Genomic DNA, 18,020 nt, shown 5'->3' on the forward strand with positions numbered 1-18,020 from the left:
CAACTCATTAAGAACTCAAGTCAAGCTTGAGTTCGAGTTGAGTCCATTCAAGTCGAGTATTTATCGAGCTTTGGTCGATTCGATCTCGAGTAGCTCATGATCTGTCTCGTCTCATTAACAACCCAAGTCGTGACAATCAAGGTGGTTGTGGTACAGGAAAAAGTAAGTTCCAATGTCAGTTGTGTGGCAAATTTGGACATCTGGTTGTCCAATGTTGGTATCAGTTTGACAAAACATTTCTCGATGTGATTGTGTCTGTTGAAAACTCAATATTCGCATAAATAAGTTCACACCTAAATTAATTTGTGTCATTGCTTACATCAATTTAGTTTTGATGTCATTTTTTACATCAATTTAGTTAGGTGAAAATTAAGTATTTTTCTCATTTTTTAATTTCAATGGTTTAGATTATTTAGTGATTATTTTAATGAGTGGTTTAGATTATTTCTTGTAACCTATAAATATCCTACTTGTATTTGAGTTTTACCATCAAACAATCAAAGCTTAATTATAAGCATTTGAAAGCTTTCTTAAGAGTTCTTTCCTTTTGCAATTTTGTGAGATTATTCTAAAGATAGTTTTTCTTCTTCTCGAACAATTAGAGTTTTTACTCTATTTTGATTCAACAGTGTTTGGTAGCAAGGGACGGGTGAGTGGTTCATCTCCTTTAGCTAATGTTTGTCATTAAAATAGTTATGAATCTGGACATGGTTATGGTTGCTCAGCACAAACTGTGCAACATTCATATAGAACTGTTGAGTATGGTGTTAGCACTCGTGGTGGCTCCAACATGTGGTTTGCTGACTTTGGAGTAACACACCACGTTACCTCTGATGATGTTGAAGTAACTGAAGGAACGAAATATACAGGTCCTTGTAAGTTATTGGTTAGGGATGGTAAGGCTTTGTCCATAATCAAAATAAGTTCTTCCTTATTTAGTACTTCTTCTTGTTCGTTAGAATTGGTTGATCTTCTTCATGTGCCTTGTATAACGAAGAACCTTGACTTGGTGTCCAAGCTTGCTAGGAACAACCACGTTTTCTTAAAGTTTCATGCTTGTGATTGTTTGGTTCGTGATGAAGAGATTGGAGATGTGTTGTTGCGTGGAAAGGAATTTGATGGTCTTTACAAGTTTGACTCGTTTAGTTTGGATGATAAAATACCTTGTCCTCAAGTGAATATGGTTAAGGGGTCAGAGTTAGATTACAATATATGGCATGGCCGCTTAGGGTATCCCTCTCGCGAGGTTTTGCTTCAGCTTAATACTACACATAGTGATGTTTGTTTGACCAATTTCAATAAAAATTCTCTGCCTTTACGTATTGCATGCCAAATGGGTAAAATCCATGTCTTACCATTTTATGTATTTGACACAGTATATGATAAGCCATTTCAGTTGGTTTACACGGATTTGTGGGGTCCTTTGCATATCACCTCGAATGGGTTCAAGTATTGCATTTCATTCATTGATGTATTTTCTCGATATACCTAGGTGTATCTCTTGCGAAATAAAAGCCAAGCTCTACCAGTTTTCCTGACCTTCAAGCAGATATCACCCCTTAGAGTGATTGGAGCCAGCATTCTCGTTGTTTAGAGTGTATATGTTCAGTTTGGAGCCAGCATTCTTGATGTTTAGAGTGATTGGGGCAATGGATAGCGCCCCTTCTCTAGCTTACTTATAAAGGAGGGTGTTCAACACATACTAACTTGTCCACACGCGTCTCAGCAAAACGGTGTGGTAGAATGCAAACATCCTCATGTGAGTGAGATGACACTCACTTTTGGCTCATGCTTCGCTTCCCTTTAGGTTTTGGTCATATGTAGTTGTCACTGTAGTCTATTTAATCAATTGGTTATCGTCTCATGTATTAAATAGTGTTTCCCCGTTCGAACGATTATATGAAAAGAAGCCTTCTTATAATCACTTCCGTGTTTTTAGCTGTAGGTGTTTTCCCTACATCCATAAATTCCAATTACATAAGCTTACCTATCACTCCCAACCTTGTGTGTTCCTTTGGTATAGCTTACAACATCGTGGTTACCAATACCCGGCACATGATGGCAAAGTCTACATATCACGACATGTCTTTAATGAAATAATATTCCCTTGTGATAAGGGAAAATATGAAGATTGCATTGGTCAAATGTCTACTCAATTGGTGTGAAGCTCTTTGTTGACTGTTCCTGGTGTTGAATGTTTATTTAAAGGGCATGTACTCATAAAAGTAGCTCATCCATTGGTGGTAGTAGTCCCTCACACCATACTAATGATCAGCAGACGAAAGTTGGGCCCTCGAAGGACACTAACACCAGTTCAAGTCGAGGGATTTGCTCCACCTCTTACAGTAGTGCAAATTTTCATCATAATGAGTCTGACGAGCTTAGGCTTGCTCGTAGTGATCAGGCCAAAACAAATGTGCCTTGCCTCTTAGCTCCAAATGGAGATGCTAGTGGTGGTCAACAATATATTTCTAAGCTTCAAAATCGTCATCCTATAATGACCAATAGTATTATCTTTAAACCCAAAGCCTTTGTAGCTAATACAATTGATGATGAGGAGACATCATTAAGCATAAATCAGGCTCTTCAAATACCCCACTAGAAACAAGTTGTTCTTGATGTATATAATGCATTAGTGAGGAACGACACCTGGCAGGTTGAACCTTAACCTGCTGTGCGTACTGTTGTAGATTGTAAGTGGCTATTTAAGATTAAGCATCATTCTGATGGAACCTTGGCTCGATACAAGACTCGTTTGGTAGCCAAAGGGTTCTCACAAACTCATGGCCATGACTTTGGAGACATGTTCAACCTAGTAGTTAAAGCAACCACTGTCAATGTGGTCATTGTTGTTGCAGTGTAAAAAGGATGGTTGCTACGTCAAGTGGACGTCAACAATGCATTCTTGAATGGTGAACTTGGTGAAGAAATTTTCATGGTTCAACCGCCTGGCTTTGAACAATCAAACTTGAGTGGCACTCCATTGGTGTGTAGATTATATAAGGCCTTGTATGGCTTAAAACATGCGTCTGAGATGTAGTATTCCAAGCTCAAACAATTTCTGCTTTCCTTAAGGTTCGCTGTATCCACTACTGATGCTTCCCTATTTGTATGAAGATATAAGGATGCTCGTGTCTTTATGCTCGTCTACATAGACGACATCGTTATTACAGGTGACTCACCTACTGCTATTGAAAACATTGTGCAACAACTAGACAATGAGTTTTCACTCAAAGACCTCGGCCAACTGAGTTATTTCCTTGGCATCGAAGTAACGAGAGATTCTACTAAGTTATTTTTAAGTCAATGCAAATTCATCAAAGACTTGTTGGAACGAACACACATGAGCTCGGCTAAACCAGTCACGATATCAATGGTGGTGACACCTAAGTTAACTAAGGATGCAGGAGAACTTCTTGATGTTCCTCAATTTTGTCGAAGCATAGTGGGAACACTGTTATACCTGTGCCACACTCATCCAGACATTACTTTTAGTGTGCATAGAGTTACCCAATACATGCACAACCCGTGTGCGGGTCACTGGACAACCGTTAAAAGAATCCTTTGATATCTCGATGGCACTTTACACTATGATCTTGTACTGCATGCTCAGAATCTTTCGAGGAAAGTTGTGGCCTTTGTAGATGTTGATTGGACTAGTGATATTGACGATCGTCGCTCGGTGTTTGGTTATTGTGTATTCGTTAGAGACAACTTAGTTTCTTAGAGCTTCAGAAAGCATAAAACAATAGCTTGATCTATCACAGAAACTGAGTATCGGAGCATTGCAGATGTGGTTTCAAAACTTGTATGGATTAGAATGTTGTTGTATGACATGGGAGAATATTATGCTGAACCTCCAACCATATAGAGTGATACCATCAGTGCAGTTGTAATGAATGCTAATCCCGTTTACCATGCAAGTCTAAACATGCAGAGTTGGACGTGCTTTATTAGAGAGGAGTTGTTCGTTAATTATGTCCTCGATTTTTTTTAAGAAAATTGTTTTAACCTTTAAATTTTTATCTCTTTTTATTCTTGAACTTCTATTTTTGTTATCAAATTGAAACAATGAATAAAAAAAACAGACTTTTAATAATTTTTATATTTTATTTTATAAATTTTCATTTGTTTCTGATTTTATATTTGTTTTAATAATTTAGATATGTTTTCTATATATTTTTTTAATTTTTAAAATAACTAATGTTAAAATTGAAAAAAATGATAAAATAATCGGCGTGAAATTAATGACTTTGTAACTTTTTTATTACTTGGTTGGATTTGATAAAGAAATATAAAAGTTGGAGAGTCAAAAGAGATTAAAACTGTTTGACGACTATATATATATATATATATATATATATATTGAAGTTGGAGGGCAAAAATTGTGGCCAATTTCTTTCAAAGAAGAAATCATATTTATAAAGTGTGTTAATTTATAATCCGTAATTAGCACATAGCTAATTAAGTTCACTGAAATAACAAATGCAAGTATGGGAATAAAAAATGTGTACACAACAAATAAGGGAACTCTGACCCTCAAACTTTGAATTGTTAAATCAGGTTTGAAAAAAATAAAGGGAACCTGAATAAAATGGCCTACCAACATGCCTATTATGCACCTTTCTTACCAACTTTAGGAAGCATCATGGCTATAAATTCATTGTAATCAATCCGACCATCCTGAGTCAAACATGAAAAATACTGTGGTTTAAGTTGAGCCAAGACACACACAAGTTTTGAATATGCATTTAGGGAATGGATTAGAGATGCTTACGTTGTCCGCATCGACTTCTTTCATGATTTCATCGAGGCGGATGTCTTCGATACCGAACTCTTGGCAAGCTTTTTGAAGCTCATCCGGAGTGATGTAGTCGCTGCCGTCTCTTTCGAAATACGAGAAGGCTGCTAATAGATTGTCTTCCCTCTCGATCTTGTTTAGATGCAATGTTGCGGTTACGAACTCTTCGTAATCGATTGTACCACTGTTATTAATGTCTGCCTGAGATGCACAAATAAACAGAAGATGATCATGTCAAATTGGTATGATAATGGTATTAAGATATATGCTACTCGGACTCCGGTCTGATAGAGATTCTTTATGGAAAAATGAAGTGTCGAAGCAACGTACGGCCTGCATTAGAGCATGAAATTCGGATTCAGCAAGATTAGCACCAAATTTTTTCAGTCCCTCTTTGAGTTCATCATAGGTGATTTGACCACTACCATCTGTGTCTATCATCTTGAACATTTCTTTCAACCCAGCTATTTCTTCTTCGGAAAGTCTTTGGGCAATGACCTTAAAAACACAATGAAATAGTTGAGATTTTAACCAAATAAGTATCATTTAAATGTGGGATTTCCACATTGAAAATGAGTTTTGATTTCAATGTGTATATTCTGAAGCTTTACTGGCCATTGTAAATGGCAGAAACTTACTCTTAAGGCCATTTTCTTGAGCTTATCCATTGCAGAAAATTGTTTCATGCGGCTTAAGACGACAGAATCAAGTGGCTTGACCGGTGCCACCCCATCAACTTGAACCCAAGGGTGGCCTGCAAGTTACCAAAGATCAAATTAAACTAATTCCTCAAAATCCAATGGCGGAACAGCTAAAGAATATTGATAATCCGAAATCCAATGGCTTTACTATAAATGGGAAGTGATAAAAGAGAACCATTTCGAAAATACCGGGTTTGAAGAATATTGATAATCCGAAATCAATGGCTTTAAGAGGTGAATCCTCCTCTTGATTCACAAAAAGGAAATTTTCAGGCTTGAGATCCCTATGCATTACTCCCGTTGCATTGCATGCTTCAACGACAGAAACAACAGTCCTTGCTATCTCAGCTGCCTTCCTTTCACTATAATACCCTCTCTTTACAATCCTATCGAAAAGTTCACCCCCTGCACACAACTCCATCACAACATGAACCGCCATTGAATCCTCATATGACCCTTTGATGGATATAACGTTAGGGTTCCCTGACATGTGATGCATTATCTGAATCTCTCTCTTCACATCATCGACATCATCAATAGTCATAAGCTTCCTTTCCGCGATCGATTTACACGCAAACTCTTTTTCGGTACCTTTCTCGATGCAAAGGAAAGTCGTTCCGAACTGTCCTTGACCTAACTTCCTCCCCAAGTTATAGTATTCCTTCAAATGACCTGTTTTGGTTTGCAACACTGAATCAACCTTCAACCCTGCACATGATTGCCTCTTCACATATGAGCCTTTTTCTGTTTTCCAGTCTCGGTTTTACCCTCGTTAAATGCCGAAAGTTGAGATGGCTTGGAGTTAAGTCTTTGAGGGTGCGATTTCGACTGTTGTCTTTGTGTTGTTTCATTGGCTTTTGATTGTTGCCTATGGGTTGTTTCAGTGGACTTTGATTGTTGTTCCTTCCCTGTTTCTTCCCTGACAATCTTCATTTCTTCCGGCGGTTCTTTTTGAACCGATTCTTGCGGTTCGTTACTTTCACCGTGACCCCGATCTTTAGTTTCACCCTCGTTGCCATCGCCATCTTGTTTTGTTTCATCATTTTTGGCTTCCTCGGTTTCCTCTGATTTGGCACAGGCATTTCCCATTTGAACACTTAAATTCTCACACTTTTTCTTCTTTCCACCCAACAATATCTGAATTCACCCATGAACAATAATCCCATTTCTTATCTCCCTAAAAGGGTTCTTTTTCTAAAAAGTAAAATAAAAAAATTGGAGCTTTAGCCAATCTAATCACCCCACAGAAACAATTCAACAAACACCAATTGTGAATGTAATGAATCAATTAGAAGAATTATCCCTCTAATCTAAAGCAATTCCATAGAAAAATGGGATCCTTTGAGGGCTTTCAGTTATTCTAAAATTTTCCCCTCAATGATCATTACAAACACTAAATTTTCCTAGAATAATCAATGATCATTAACAAAAGGAAGAAAATTTCCAATAACCCAATGTAAATAAACAATCAGAATCGACGAATTCAACGTCAAAACAATAATTTGAAATCACAAACAATGGGGAAATAATGTTCTTCTTTATTAATTTTTATAATCAAAGAAAAATTAAGTGTTGATTTTTCTGCGTTTTTTTCTTTCTCCATTCAAAAGAGAAAGAAAATGAGGGAAAAAATATAAGGGAAAAAAAGGCAGTTTCTTCTGTTAGAATTACAGGTTTAAATGGGTTCTGATAAGGTGTAGGTTACCACCAGCAATTTCAGTGGTTATCAGAACATGATTGTTGATTCATGGCTGATATTAATATGATAGTAAAGCTTTTGAGTTGAAATATTTAGGTTAAATTATGGTTTTGGTCCCTCTACTATGCTCAACTCAAATATAATAGTAATTTTATGATTAATTTTAAACAAAAACAATTTTATTAGTATATAAATAATAATTCGAACCGAACCGACAAAGACTTTTTTATTAGTGAAAAAGTAGTAATTTGCTGATCATATCACAAATTTCAACTATAACCAATAATTGGCCATGTGTTAAGCACTTATTATACATTGTATAACATTGTTGATTAGATGAGGAATGAAATATGGTATATTAGATTACAGTATTTTTTAGGGATGTTTTTTGTATAAAATATCAGAAAATCCATTCCCAAGTCTTCAAGTGCCTTGCGAATGAAGTCAACTAGTATTAGGCCATCTAGGCCTTCTTCCCGGGTCACCCGAAACTCAAGCTGAAACAGCCTAAACTCGACTTTCTAACTTCATTTTCATAGAACCCATTTGCCTTGATGGTTCCATTTCCATAGGAACTCAAGGCAACCCGATTAGACTCCATGGGTTTCGATACATTTGGCCAAGGTGAACCCAGTACAACTTTGTTATGGTTAACTTCCTTTGCAAGGGAACTCGAATCTAAGTGCCTGCAGAACATTCACAGATCAAAACCGGTAAAATCAAATATAAGGATTTGAAAATATGTGAGAGTATCTTTACATGGTTACCTCGTGCCGTTTGTCTCGCCGCTATTCCAAGACTTCTCCGAAGTCATCTCCAGATTCAACACAAACTCTTTGGAGTGGGCTTTGACGTCAACCACAGCTTTCAAATTAACATCTTCATCCTCGGCTTTTAAATTAACATCTTCATCTGCAGCATATATTGACTTTTTTCGCAACACCTTCGGAATTTACCATTTCTTCGTCACAGAAAATAGAAGAACTGCTTCGGAGATTAAATCCATGTTGCCGTGCAACTGAAATGACCTTCTCCAGTGTTCTTAGAGCATCTTCCACCTCGGGACGAATAGGGATCGTTCTTTCAGCATTTACGCCATTTGCATCACTAAACTCATCGGTTGAACATTTATTTGCAGCCTTAACACCCTCCTCTGAGTATGTAATCCTTTCACTTTCTTCTTTGATTTCACTGAAAGCTTTTCTCTTCGTGTCGTGTTCTTTCTGCAGTGGAGTTTCGGCAGATTGGTCATTAGCATGATGAACCTTCAGTCCAATATCATGCGTGTCATAATGTGTGCCTCCGATTAAATTCTCCTTCCGCAAAATATCGGCTTCACTTTCAAGCTCATGTACTTCAAGAACGTCACCCGATTTGTCACTGGTGTAAAATGCTTCGCGTATTAGAGAAAACGAAGGATCTCCCAAGGCCTTGCTGTAATCTTCATAGCATTTCGTCACAGAAGCCACAGTCTGCAAGCATTGTAAACCCGAAAATCTGAAATTAACCAGTTCATCATAATAATCTGGACCATGAAAAATGAAATTGCAAATCCAAAAGCCACCAGCAATACCAACAGTCATACCAAACATGTACCCGAACATGAGTATGGGGATATGATTCTCTGAATATATGAAAATTTTGAGAAAGAAAAAACGTATTGTATTCGTCGAGCACTACCGAGTCCGAGTAACATAGCTTATGTGTGAAGTGTGACCTTTTGAAGTTTATAAGAGATGGAGGGACAAAATCCAGCTTCATATCCATGTTTGCTATTGTCCTACAAAATTAATAAGCTTAAATATTTCGAGAAGAAACACGAAGAATATGACAGGAATATAAACCCACAAATCCTCATGATCGGAAGCTTCGAGCCACATAAACACTGAACCGGACAAATCCGATCATTCCTGCCACTCATGTTTTGGGATGTTCGAAAAATAAACTCCTCAAGCACTTGCAGGCAACTCCATTGGAGCTTGTACTGAGGACCTAAACCCATTGACCCTTTCTTGAAGAGCATACATAAACCATCTACTTTCATATATTGATATGAAAACTTGAAAGTATTACAACTGACCTAAAGTAGCTTCTTCATTGTTCAACTTCTGCAAAGCGAAATCTCCAACCAAATCAATCCTTACAACATCCTTTGCTTCGGGAATTCCGTCGTTAGAAAATCCATGTATTGCTTTATCAATGCTGCTGACATCCGAGATCTAAAGGCAGAAGTGTGTACCTATATATATTTTCCAATATATACGTGGGAAGAAAGCCAAATGAAAAGTCTATGAGACCATGTTCAAGTATTCGAAGTCTCTACCATGTTCACGAGAACGATAATCAGATCATCTTGAAAGTACTCGAAAAAGAAATAATGAACTAGAGCCTCCCTAGCTGACATTGGCCACGCAACCTTCATTCTTCTCCCTAAATATGAAACGAGTAAGCATCAGACTTCAACATGGTGTTTAAGAATGGGAAACGAATTTAAATACGATGTCGTCATTTCAGGCTAAACGAACCTCACTAAAAATATACCATTAATCAATAAATATAACGAAAAGAAAAAAAACGTCACATTATAGTATGTTTTGTGACGTTATACGTAATGTCATATAGAAATTTCGTCATAAATTGACAAATTTGTTGTAGTGATATATGTGGGAAGAAAGCCAAATGCAAAGTCTATGAGACCATGTTCAAGTATTCGAAGTCTCTACCGTGTTCACGAGAACGATAATCAGATCATCTTGAAAGTACTCGAAAAAGAAATAGTGAACTAGAGCCTCCCTATCTGACATTGGCCACGCAACCTTCATTCTTCTCCCTAAATATGAAAACGAGTAAGCATCAGACTTCAACATGGTGTTTAAAGAAAGGGAAACGAATTTAAATATGATGTCGTCATTTCAGGCTAAACGAACCTCACTAAAGATATATGTTCGACAATTCGGACCTTTCGTAAACAGATGGAACTATTTACTTTGAACGATGGAAAACTGGACTGAGGCCACCTGGAAAAATGTAAAAGAAGATGTTTGCTTGTGCACGTGGTTAGGGATCAGATCCAAAATAAAAACCATAAAAGCGTATATAGATTTTCAGCAACACGACACAATATTACTTCAACAGAGGATGTTAAGAAAACAATGGAAACAATTCTCACCATTTCTTATAGAGAGCTGACTCCCAAGAGATACATAAACCTGCAATGAAGTGTACAGCTAGTTTAGAAGTTTTTTATTCGATTTCGGGTTAGTTTATGTTAGGTATGACTCATAAATATACTGGTAAAGAGAACAGAGGATGGAGCGGAGTGAGCGAAGCGAACATCATCTGTCCTTACAAAGAAAGTCTCGTAGTAGAAGTTATGATTATGTGGGTTGGGGGTGCAGGGGTGCGATACGGTACAGGGTTATTTTTGTAAATATGTATCAGAGTTTATTTATTATAAAATAAGATGTAACATAAACCTATGGACATTGAATTGAATACAAATTCTAGCGCCGCCTAGGACACCGAGGACGTAAACACATTGCTGAACCCCATTAAAATTCTTGTGTTCTTTCCGTTTTCTTTACCCGATTGTTCAATAATTGGTATAAGATGTCAGGAGCCAAATTCGAAGTTGTGAAATTCGATGGTCAGGGTAACTTCGGATTATGGCAAACAAGGGTGAATGATCTGTTGGTGCATCAAGGGATCCTGAAGGCTTTGCGACCTACAAAGCCGGAGTTGATGGAGGAGGAAGATTGGGAAGAATTTCAGCAACGAGCGACAGGAACCATACGATTATGTTTGGCGGACGAGGTCATGTATCACGTCATGCATATGTCGTCTCCAGATAAAATTTGGAAGAAGTTGGAAAATTAGTTTATGTCCAAATCCTTAACGACTAAAATGTATCTAAAGCAGCGACTTTATGGGCTAAAGATGCAGGATGATCATGATTTGGCGCAACACGTGAATGTCTTCAATCAAATTGTTTCTGATTTGGCTCGGCTTGATGTGAAAATTGAGGATGAAGACAAAGCGATGATTCTGTTGTGTTTATTGCCTCCCTCTTACGAACACATGGTAACTACTCTTACATATGGGAAAGAGACTATCAAAGTTAAGGAGATTACTGTAGCCTTGTTGGCTCACAACCAGCGGAAGCAGAATGCAGAGGAAAGCTCTCAAGTTGATAGCTTATATGTCAAGGGTAATCAAGACCATGGACGGAAGTCAGAGGAGGCAGGGTATGGGAAGCAGAATTTCAGATCCAAATCTAGGTATAAGAAGACAGTTCACTGTTACAAGTGCAAATAGGCGGGACATATGAAGCGAGACTGTCTGAAGTTGAAAAAGTAGACTGATAAGAAGCGTGATGACTCATCCAAGTCTGTGAATGTGGTCGAGGATGACAATTCTAATTGCAGTTAGGGTGATATGCTCTCTATTTCAACGACTCAATTGACAGATGCTTGAATTATTGATTCTGGATGTTCTTATCACATCACACCAAATAGGAAATGGTTTTCGAATACAGGTCAGTTAATTATGGTTCTGTTTATTTGGGTGACGATCGATGTTACAATATTGTTGGTATTGGTGATGTCAGAGTTCAGATGTATGATGGTTCTGTTCAGACGTTGTGTGGTGTTCGGTATATCCTAGATTTGAAGAAGAATTTGATTTCTTTGGGCACTTTGCACAAGAATGATTTTATCCCTAAAGCTGATGAGGATAGGAAAACCATTCGGATTGTTAAAGGAGCTTTGACTGTGATGTAAGGAAAGATGATTGCATGGAATATTTACAAATTGTGAGGGAGTACCGTTGTAGGTGGAGTTCATTCTGTTGAGTCCTGTGATGATACTACCAAACTGTGGCATATGCGTCTTGCTCATCTTAGTGAACGTGGTATGGTTAAATTACATAAAAGAAATTTGTTCCATGGTGTTAAAAGTTGTTAGCTCGATTTTTGCAAGTATAGTGTTCTTGGTAAACAGACTAAAGTTCATTTCAAGTCTGTGAAGTACACAACTGAAGGAATTCTTGATTATGTGCATTCTGACGTATGGGGGTCTTCCACGACATCGTCTTTGGGTGGATCTAGTTATTATGTTACTTTTATTTACGTTTTTTCACGGAAAGTTTGGGTGTATTTTTTGAAACAAAAGTCTGACGTTTTTGAGAAATTTAAGCTGTGGAAAGTTAAGATAGAAAACCAAACAGGATGAAAAATCAAGTGTTTGCGGTCTGACAATGGTACGGAGTACACAGGTTCATAGTTTCTAAACTTCTGTAAGGAGCATGGGATTAAGAGATACTTTACAGTGCGCAAGACACCACAACAAAATGGTGTTACGGAATGGATGAACAGATCATTGAATGAAAGAGCCAGATGTTTACGGTTGAATGTGGGGCTTCCCAAACACTTCTGGACTGAGGCTGTTAACATGGCATGTTATCTTATCAATAGATCGTCAAGGGCATCCTTGGCTGGGAAAGTTGCAGAAAAGTTATGGACTGGTCATGATGTTACTTTTAATCACTTACGGATTTTTGATTGTTCTGCTTATGTACGTGCACGTGCTGATGAGAGATCCAAACTTGATGCAAAATCGAAGGAGTGTATTTTTCTGGGTTACAAGAAAGGTGTCAAAGGATTCAAGTTCTGGAATCCAATTGCGAAAAAAATTGTGACCAGTAAAGATGTTGTTTTTGATGAACAGCCCATGTTGCAGCAGAAGAAAGACACGACAGTGGTGGATTTCGAGCAGTTTCTAGTTGAGAAAATAGAAAATTCTCAAACGACTTCTGGTGGTTCCGCTACGGATGATTTGCAAGATTATAGTCTCGCCAGAGACAGGGTGAGACGGACGAATATAAATCCTCTTAACATATTGGGTTTTGAAGACTTGGCCTCTTTTGCACTTACTGTTAGTAGTGATGATCCAGTTACTTTTCATGATGCTGTTACTAGTCAGGAAAACGACAAGTGGATGGCTTCCATGGTTGAGGAGATGGAGTCTTTGAATCACAATCGTACTTGGGAGTTAGTTCGCCTTCCTGAGGGTAAGAAGCCGATTGGTTGCAAATGAGTGTATAAGAAGAAACCAGCAGTAACAGAAAAAGAATGGGAGAAGTTCAAGGCTCGTTTAGTAGCAAAGGGTTATTCACAGCAGAAAGAAGTTGATTACGATGAAATTTTTTCTCCTGTGGTCAAACACACTTCAATCCGAGCAGTACTTGCATTGGTGGCTAGTTGGGATTTGCATTTAGAGCAGATGGATGTTAAAACTGCTTTTTTCATGGTGATTTAGAGTAACATATCTACATGCAGCAGCCTGAAAGTTTCACTCAACCTGGAAACGAGCATTTAGTTTGCAGATTGAAGAAATCTTTGTACGGGTTGAAACAGTCTCCGAGACAATGGTACAAACGGTTTGACTCCTATATGATCAAGATTGGCTACAAGCGATGTGAGTATGATTATTGTGTCTATGTTAAGAGCCTTGATGATGGTTCTTTTATTTTTCTGTTATTGTATGTTGATGATATGTTAATTGCTGCGAAGAACATGTATGATGTTATCGATTTGAAAACTTTATTGAGCCAGGAATTTGATATGAAAGATTTATGTGCTGCAAAGAAAATTCTTGGAATGGAAATTTGCAGGGACATAGACTCAAGGAAACTTTGACTATCTAAAAGGGGTTATGTTGAGAAAATGCTAGAAAGGTTTACGATGAGCAGCGCAAAACCAGTGAGCACTCCATTGGTGAATCACTTTAAGCTCTCATCATAACAATGCCCTAAGACAGATAAAGAAGCTGAAGATATGGCAAAGGTTTCGTATTCTAATGATGTTGGTTGCTTGATGTATGCAATGGTATGCACTCATTTTGATTTAGCTCATGATGTTAGTCAAGTTTGTAAGTACATGTCTAAACCTGGTAAGCAGCATTGGAAAGCAGTCAAGTGGATCTTTAGGTACTTAAAGGGTACTGTGGGACATGGAATTATTTTTTGTAGTCAGCGGGATAATCCTTTGGTTGTAGGATATGTGGATTCAGACTATGCGGGTGACTTGGATAATAGAAGATCTACGACAGGGTATGTCTTTACTCTTGGTGGAGGGCCTATTTGTTGGAAGTCTACTGTTCAATCTGTTGTGGCATTATCTACAACTGAAGCTGAATACATGGCAGCGGCTGAAGCTGCAAAAGAAGCTTTATGGCTTACTGGTTTAGTGAAGGAGTTGGGTGTTCAGCAAGGTGGAGTTCAGTTGCTTTGTGACAATCAAAGTACTATTCACTTGGCTAAGAATCAGGTATATCGTGCTAGAACTAAGCATATTGATGTAAGGTTTCACTAGATCAGAGAGTTGGTTGTATCTGGAGAGATTTTGTTTCATAAAGTACATACTGATGAGAATACCGCTGATATGTTCACCAAGCCAGTTACAACAGACAAGTTCATGCATTACTTGGACTTGTTGAATGTTTCGATTTGGTAAAGAAGTAAGGTAACCCAACCCACATTGAATGTTTCCTAAGGGGCAGTATATTCTCCAAGGTGAAGATTTGTAAGGTATTTCTTATAAATATACCGGTAAAGATGACAGAGGATGGAGCGGAGTGAGCGAATTGAACATCATTTGTCCTTACAAAGAAAGTCTCGTAGTGGGGGTTACAATTATGTGGGTTGGGGGTGCAGGGGCGCAGCTCCGCTGTACGATACAGGGTTATTTTTGTAAATATGTAACAGGGTTTATTTATTATAAAATAAGATGTAACCTAAACCTATGAGACATTTAATTGAATAAAAATTCTAGCAACAAGGACGTAAGCACATTGCTGAACCTCGTTAAAATTATTATGTTCTTTTCGTTTTTTTACCCGATTGTTCAACTGTTCATAAAGTAATTGAAGTATGAGCTGAACTCACAAACATCCAAAGGTCCATTTACATAGCCTTCAACTAGTAACGTGTGGAACAGAGTGCCATGAGGTCCTTCACGGTACATAACACGGGACTCTTCGTTGTCGTGCTGCAACTGTCGAACGAAGTTGGCCGTGCATTTTCGAAGAAACCAATCATAATGTATAACTTGTAAAGTTCACTTCACTCGTACATGTTTAATAAAGCCATTTATATAAGAGTACTATAGCATACTTTCCATTCACCGTGTGATGTCTCACTGGATTTAGGCACCAGATAATCATCCATTGAAGTACTCCTTAACATGTTAAGAAAATTCGATACTTCTCGAGCCCTCTTTTCCAGCAAATCTTCACTAAAATCTGTAGACCGAAAAAAGTTTAGAAGAAAATATGCATAGAGGGATGTGTGAATATCACGGAACCTATGAACTGAAGAAATACTCTTAACCTTCTTTCTCATCATGTGCATATCGTAAAATCTGATTCTTGACGAGGGTTTTAAGTGTCTCCGGATCAGTCAGTTAAGCAGACAACAGCGTCTTGTCCAGCCTCTCTCGGTATAGAGCGCCTTTTTCTTTTCCATATTTACGTCCGTAAACAAATGGAATCCAGCTCCCTCTCAAGCACTCCAAGGAGCAACTAACATTGTAAATACATAGCAGCTTCATTGTAAATTATCAGTGAAAATGTTAACGGCAGATCAAACACGGAAATCATGAACGAAATCAATTTCAATTCACGTATTCTGAAGCATATGCAACAGTAAAAAGACAATGTTCTGTTAAATTCGTGTAGTAAGATCTCCATAGCAGCTCCAAGCTGCAGGCATGAAAGAAAATTATTACTAGTTAAGAATTCTACAGTATCGGACAAAAACCCTAGAGCCAGGACAGAGAATAGCAGGGATTGATAAAGTTGATTTGTTACAATCGGAAAGTTACTTTTCAAAGGATGATACATACATACAATCGGACAAGTAATCGGAATTAACCCATGGAAACCATGAAATAGCAAGCCCCTCGATACAAGTTGGTCCCCTATTGGTATGCCATTTCCAACAGCATCCATCATTGTCCCTGTTACATGACAATAACAATTTCTATCGTTAGTTGTCTGCTATCATGCTTCGGGGTCTGAAAAGATAACTAGCAATCAAAACATCAAGCTAGTTACGCAATTGATTTTGTTTATTTTTCACCCTAAACAAACTCCGAGACATCGAATTTCATTGTTCAAGAATGAATGAGCCTCATAACATTGTATTTGAATATACACGCACACCCCAAATGAACCTCTAAACCTCGCACTCATGTGTTGTATTCCCTACAAGTTGTAGTAGGAGGCGCTGAGCATGCATCATCGTATTGAACTAAAATGCAAACACAAAAGCTGTTAGGGACGCAGACTGTTTTGAACAAAATTTTCAGTAAAGGGGTAAATTATAAAACTTGCTTTTGTTGAGAGTGGGGTTTGAACCCACGCCCTTTCGGATCAGAACATTAATATGGCGCCTTAGAACAACTCGGCCATCTCAACTTTTAATGTTTTTTCGCCACAAAAGCTTTAGGTACCTTTAATTTTATCTCAAGAAAGAAATCATATTATAAACAGTTATGAGTTTGTTCTATTTAAATTAAGGGTAAAGTATATTAATGATCAATGAACTTTTCTAAAGCTTTCATTTAGGTCCCCAAATTTTAAAACTTGTAATACAGTCCTCCAACATTTAGTTCGTTTGCAATATGGTCCCCGACGTAACCAATCGTTTGACGCCATTACACTGCCGTTAGTACGTTTGCAATACGGTCACTGAACTTTTTAGGCACTTGCATTTAGGTCCCCAACTTTTAAAACTTGCAACACGTTCCTCAATTTCATTCTAAACCCTAAATTCCTTTTCGATCTCGAATTTCCTTGTTCGCTTCTCTCTTCTCTCTTCTCATTTCCAGCGTAACTTTTCAGTCGGGGATGCATGGGAAATTCTAATCTAACTTTGAATTACGTTGAGGTGTTGACTTGAATAAGGGTCCATTGAAAGAAGACCCGACCAAGGGACTATCGGGATCATCAACGATTCAAGGTATAATGTTAGATACAAGTCATCTCAGGTGAAGCATAGATGTTCGATGAAATGCTTGTGAGAAAAAAATGGGGCTAGAAATGCAGAGTTGACAAATACTACTAAGATGAACTAAGTATCATTGTTGAAAGTCACCAACAAAGATGGAATTATTTTGTATAAATGACATATAATAATTTCTTCGTTTAATCCTTGTGGTTAAATATTTTCCAACAGATAATCAAATATAATGAAATCCCAAATATGTACAATTTTACATGGTGGAAAATTGAAGAACGAAAACCAAACGAGAGTGCATGTGAGCGAAAGAGACTGAGAGGTGAATGTGTTGTTTAGGATTTCATTATATTTGATCATCTGTTGGAAAATATTTAACCACAATGATTAAACAAAGAAATTATTATATGTCATTTATACAAAATAATTCCATTTTTATTGGTGACTTTCAACAATGATACTTAGTTCATCTTAGTAGTATTTGTCAACTCTGTATTTCTAACCCCATTTTTTTCTCACAAGCATTTCATTAAACATCTATGCTTCACCTGAGATGACATGTATCTAACATTACACCTTGAATCGTTAATGGTCCCGACAGTCCCTTGGTCGGGTCTTCTCTCAATAGACCCTTATTTAAGTCAATACCTCCACAAAATTCAAAGTTAGATTAGAATTTCCCATGCATCCCCGACTGAAAAAGTTATGCTGGAAATGAGAAGAGAGAAGCGAAAAAGGAAATTCGAGATCGAAAAGGAATTTGGGTTTTATAATGAAATTGAGGATTGTGTTGCAAGTTTTAAAA

At 37.6% G+C, this 18,020-nt stretch overlaps 1 protein-coding gene and 1 pseudogene across 1 annotated transcript; both read right to left on the reverse strand.

Moving 5' to 3' along the window:
• Positions 1-4,614: 4,614 nt before the first annotated feature.
• On the reverse strand, positions 4,615-6,613 carry LOC120116881 (annotated as a pseudogene).
• A 3,505-nt stretch (positions 6,614-10,118) lies between these two features.
• On the reverse strand, positions 10,119-15,785 carry LOC120116882. Its single transcript, XM_039137271.1, has 5 exons — positions 15,587-15,785; positions 15,371-15,498; positions 15,143-15,251; positions 10,371-10,410; positions 10,119-10,218 (listed from the first exon to the last, which is right to left on the reverse strand). Exons 2-5 carry the CDS (start codon positions 15,440-15,442, stop codon positions 10,119-10,121), a joined length of 321 nt encoding a protein of 106 aa, XP_038993202.1. The 5' UTR covers positions 15,443-15,498; positions 15,587-15,785.
• Positions 15,786-18,020: the final 2,235 nt, after the last annotated feature.

The sequence above is a fragment of the Hibiscus syriacus genome, unplaced genomic scaffold (assembly GCF_006381635.1).
Source record: "Hibiscus syriacus cultivar Baekdansim isolate YM2019G1 unplaced genomic scaffold, ASM638163v2 tig00110303_pilon, whole genome shotgun sequence".
Lineage (NCBI taxonomy): Eukaryota > Viridiplantae > Streptophyta > Magnoliopsida > Malvales > Malvaceae > Hibiscus > Hibiscus syriacus.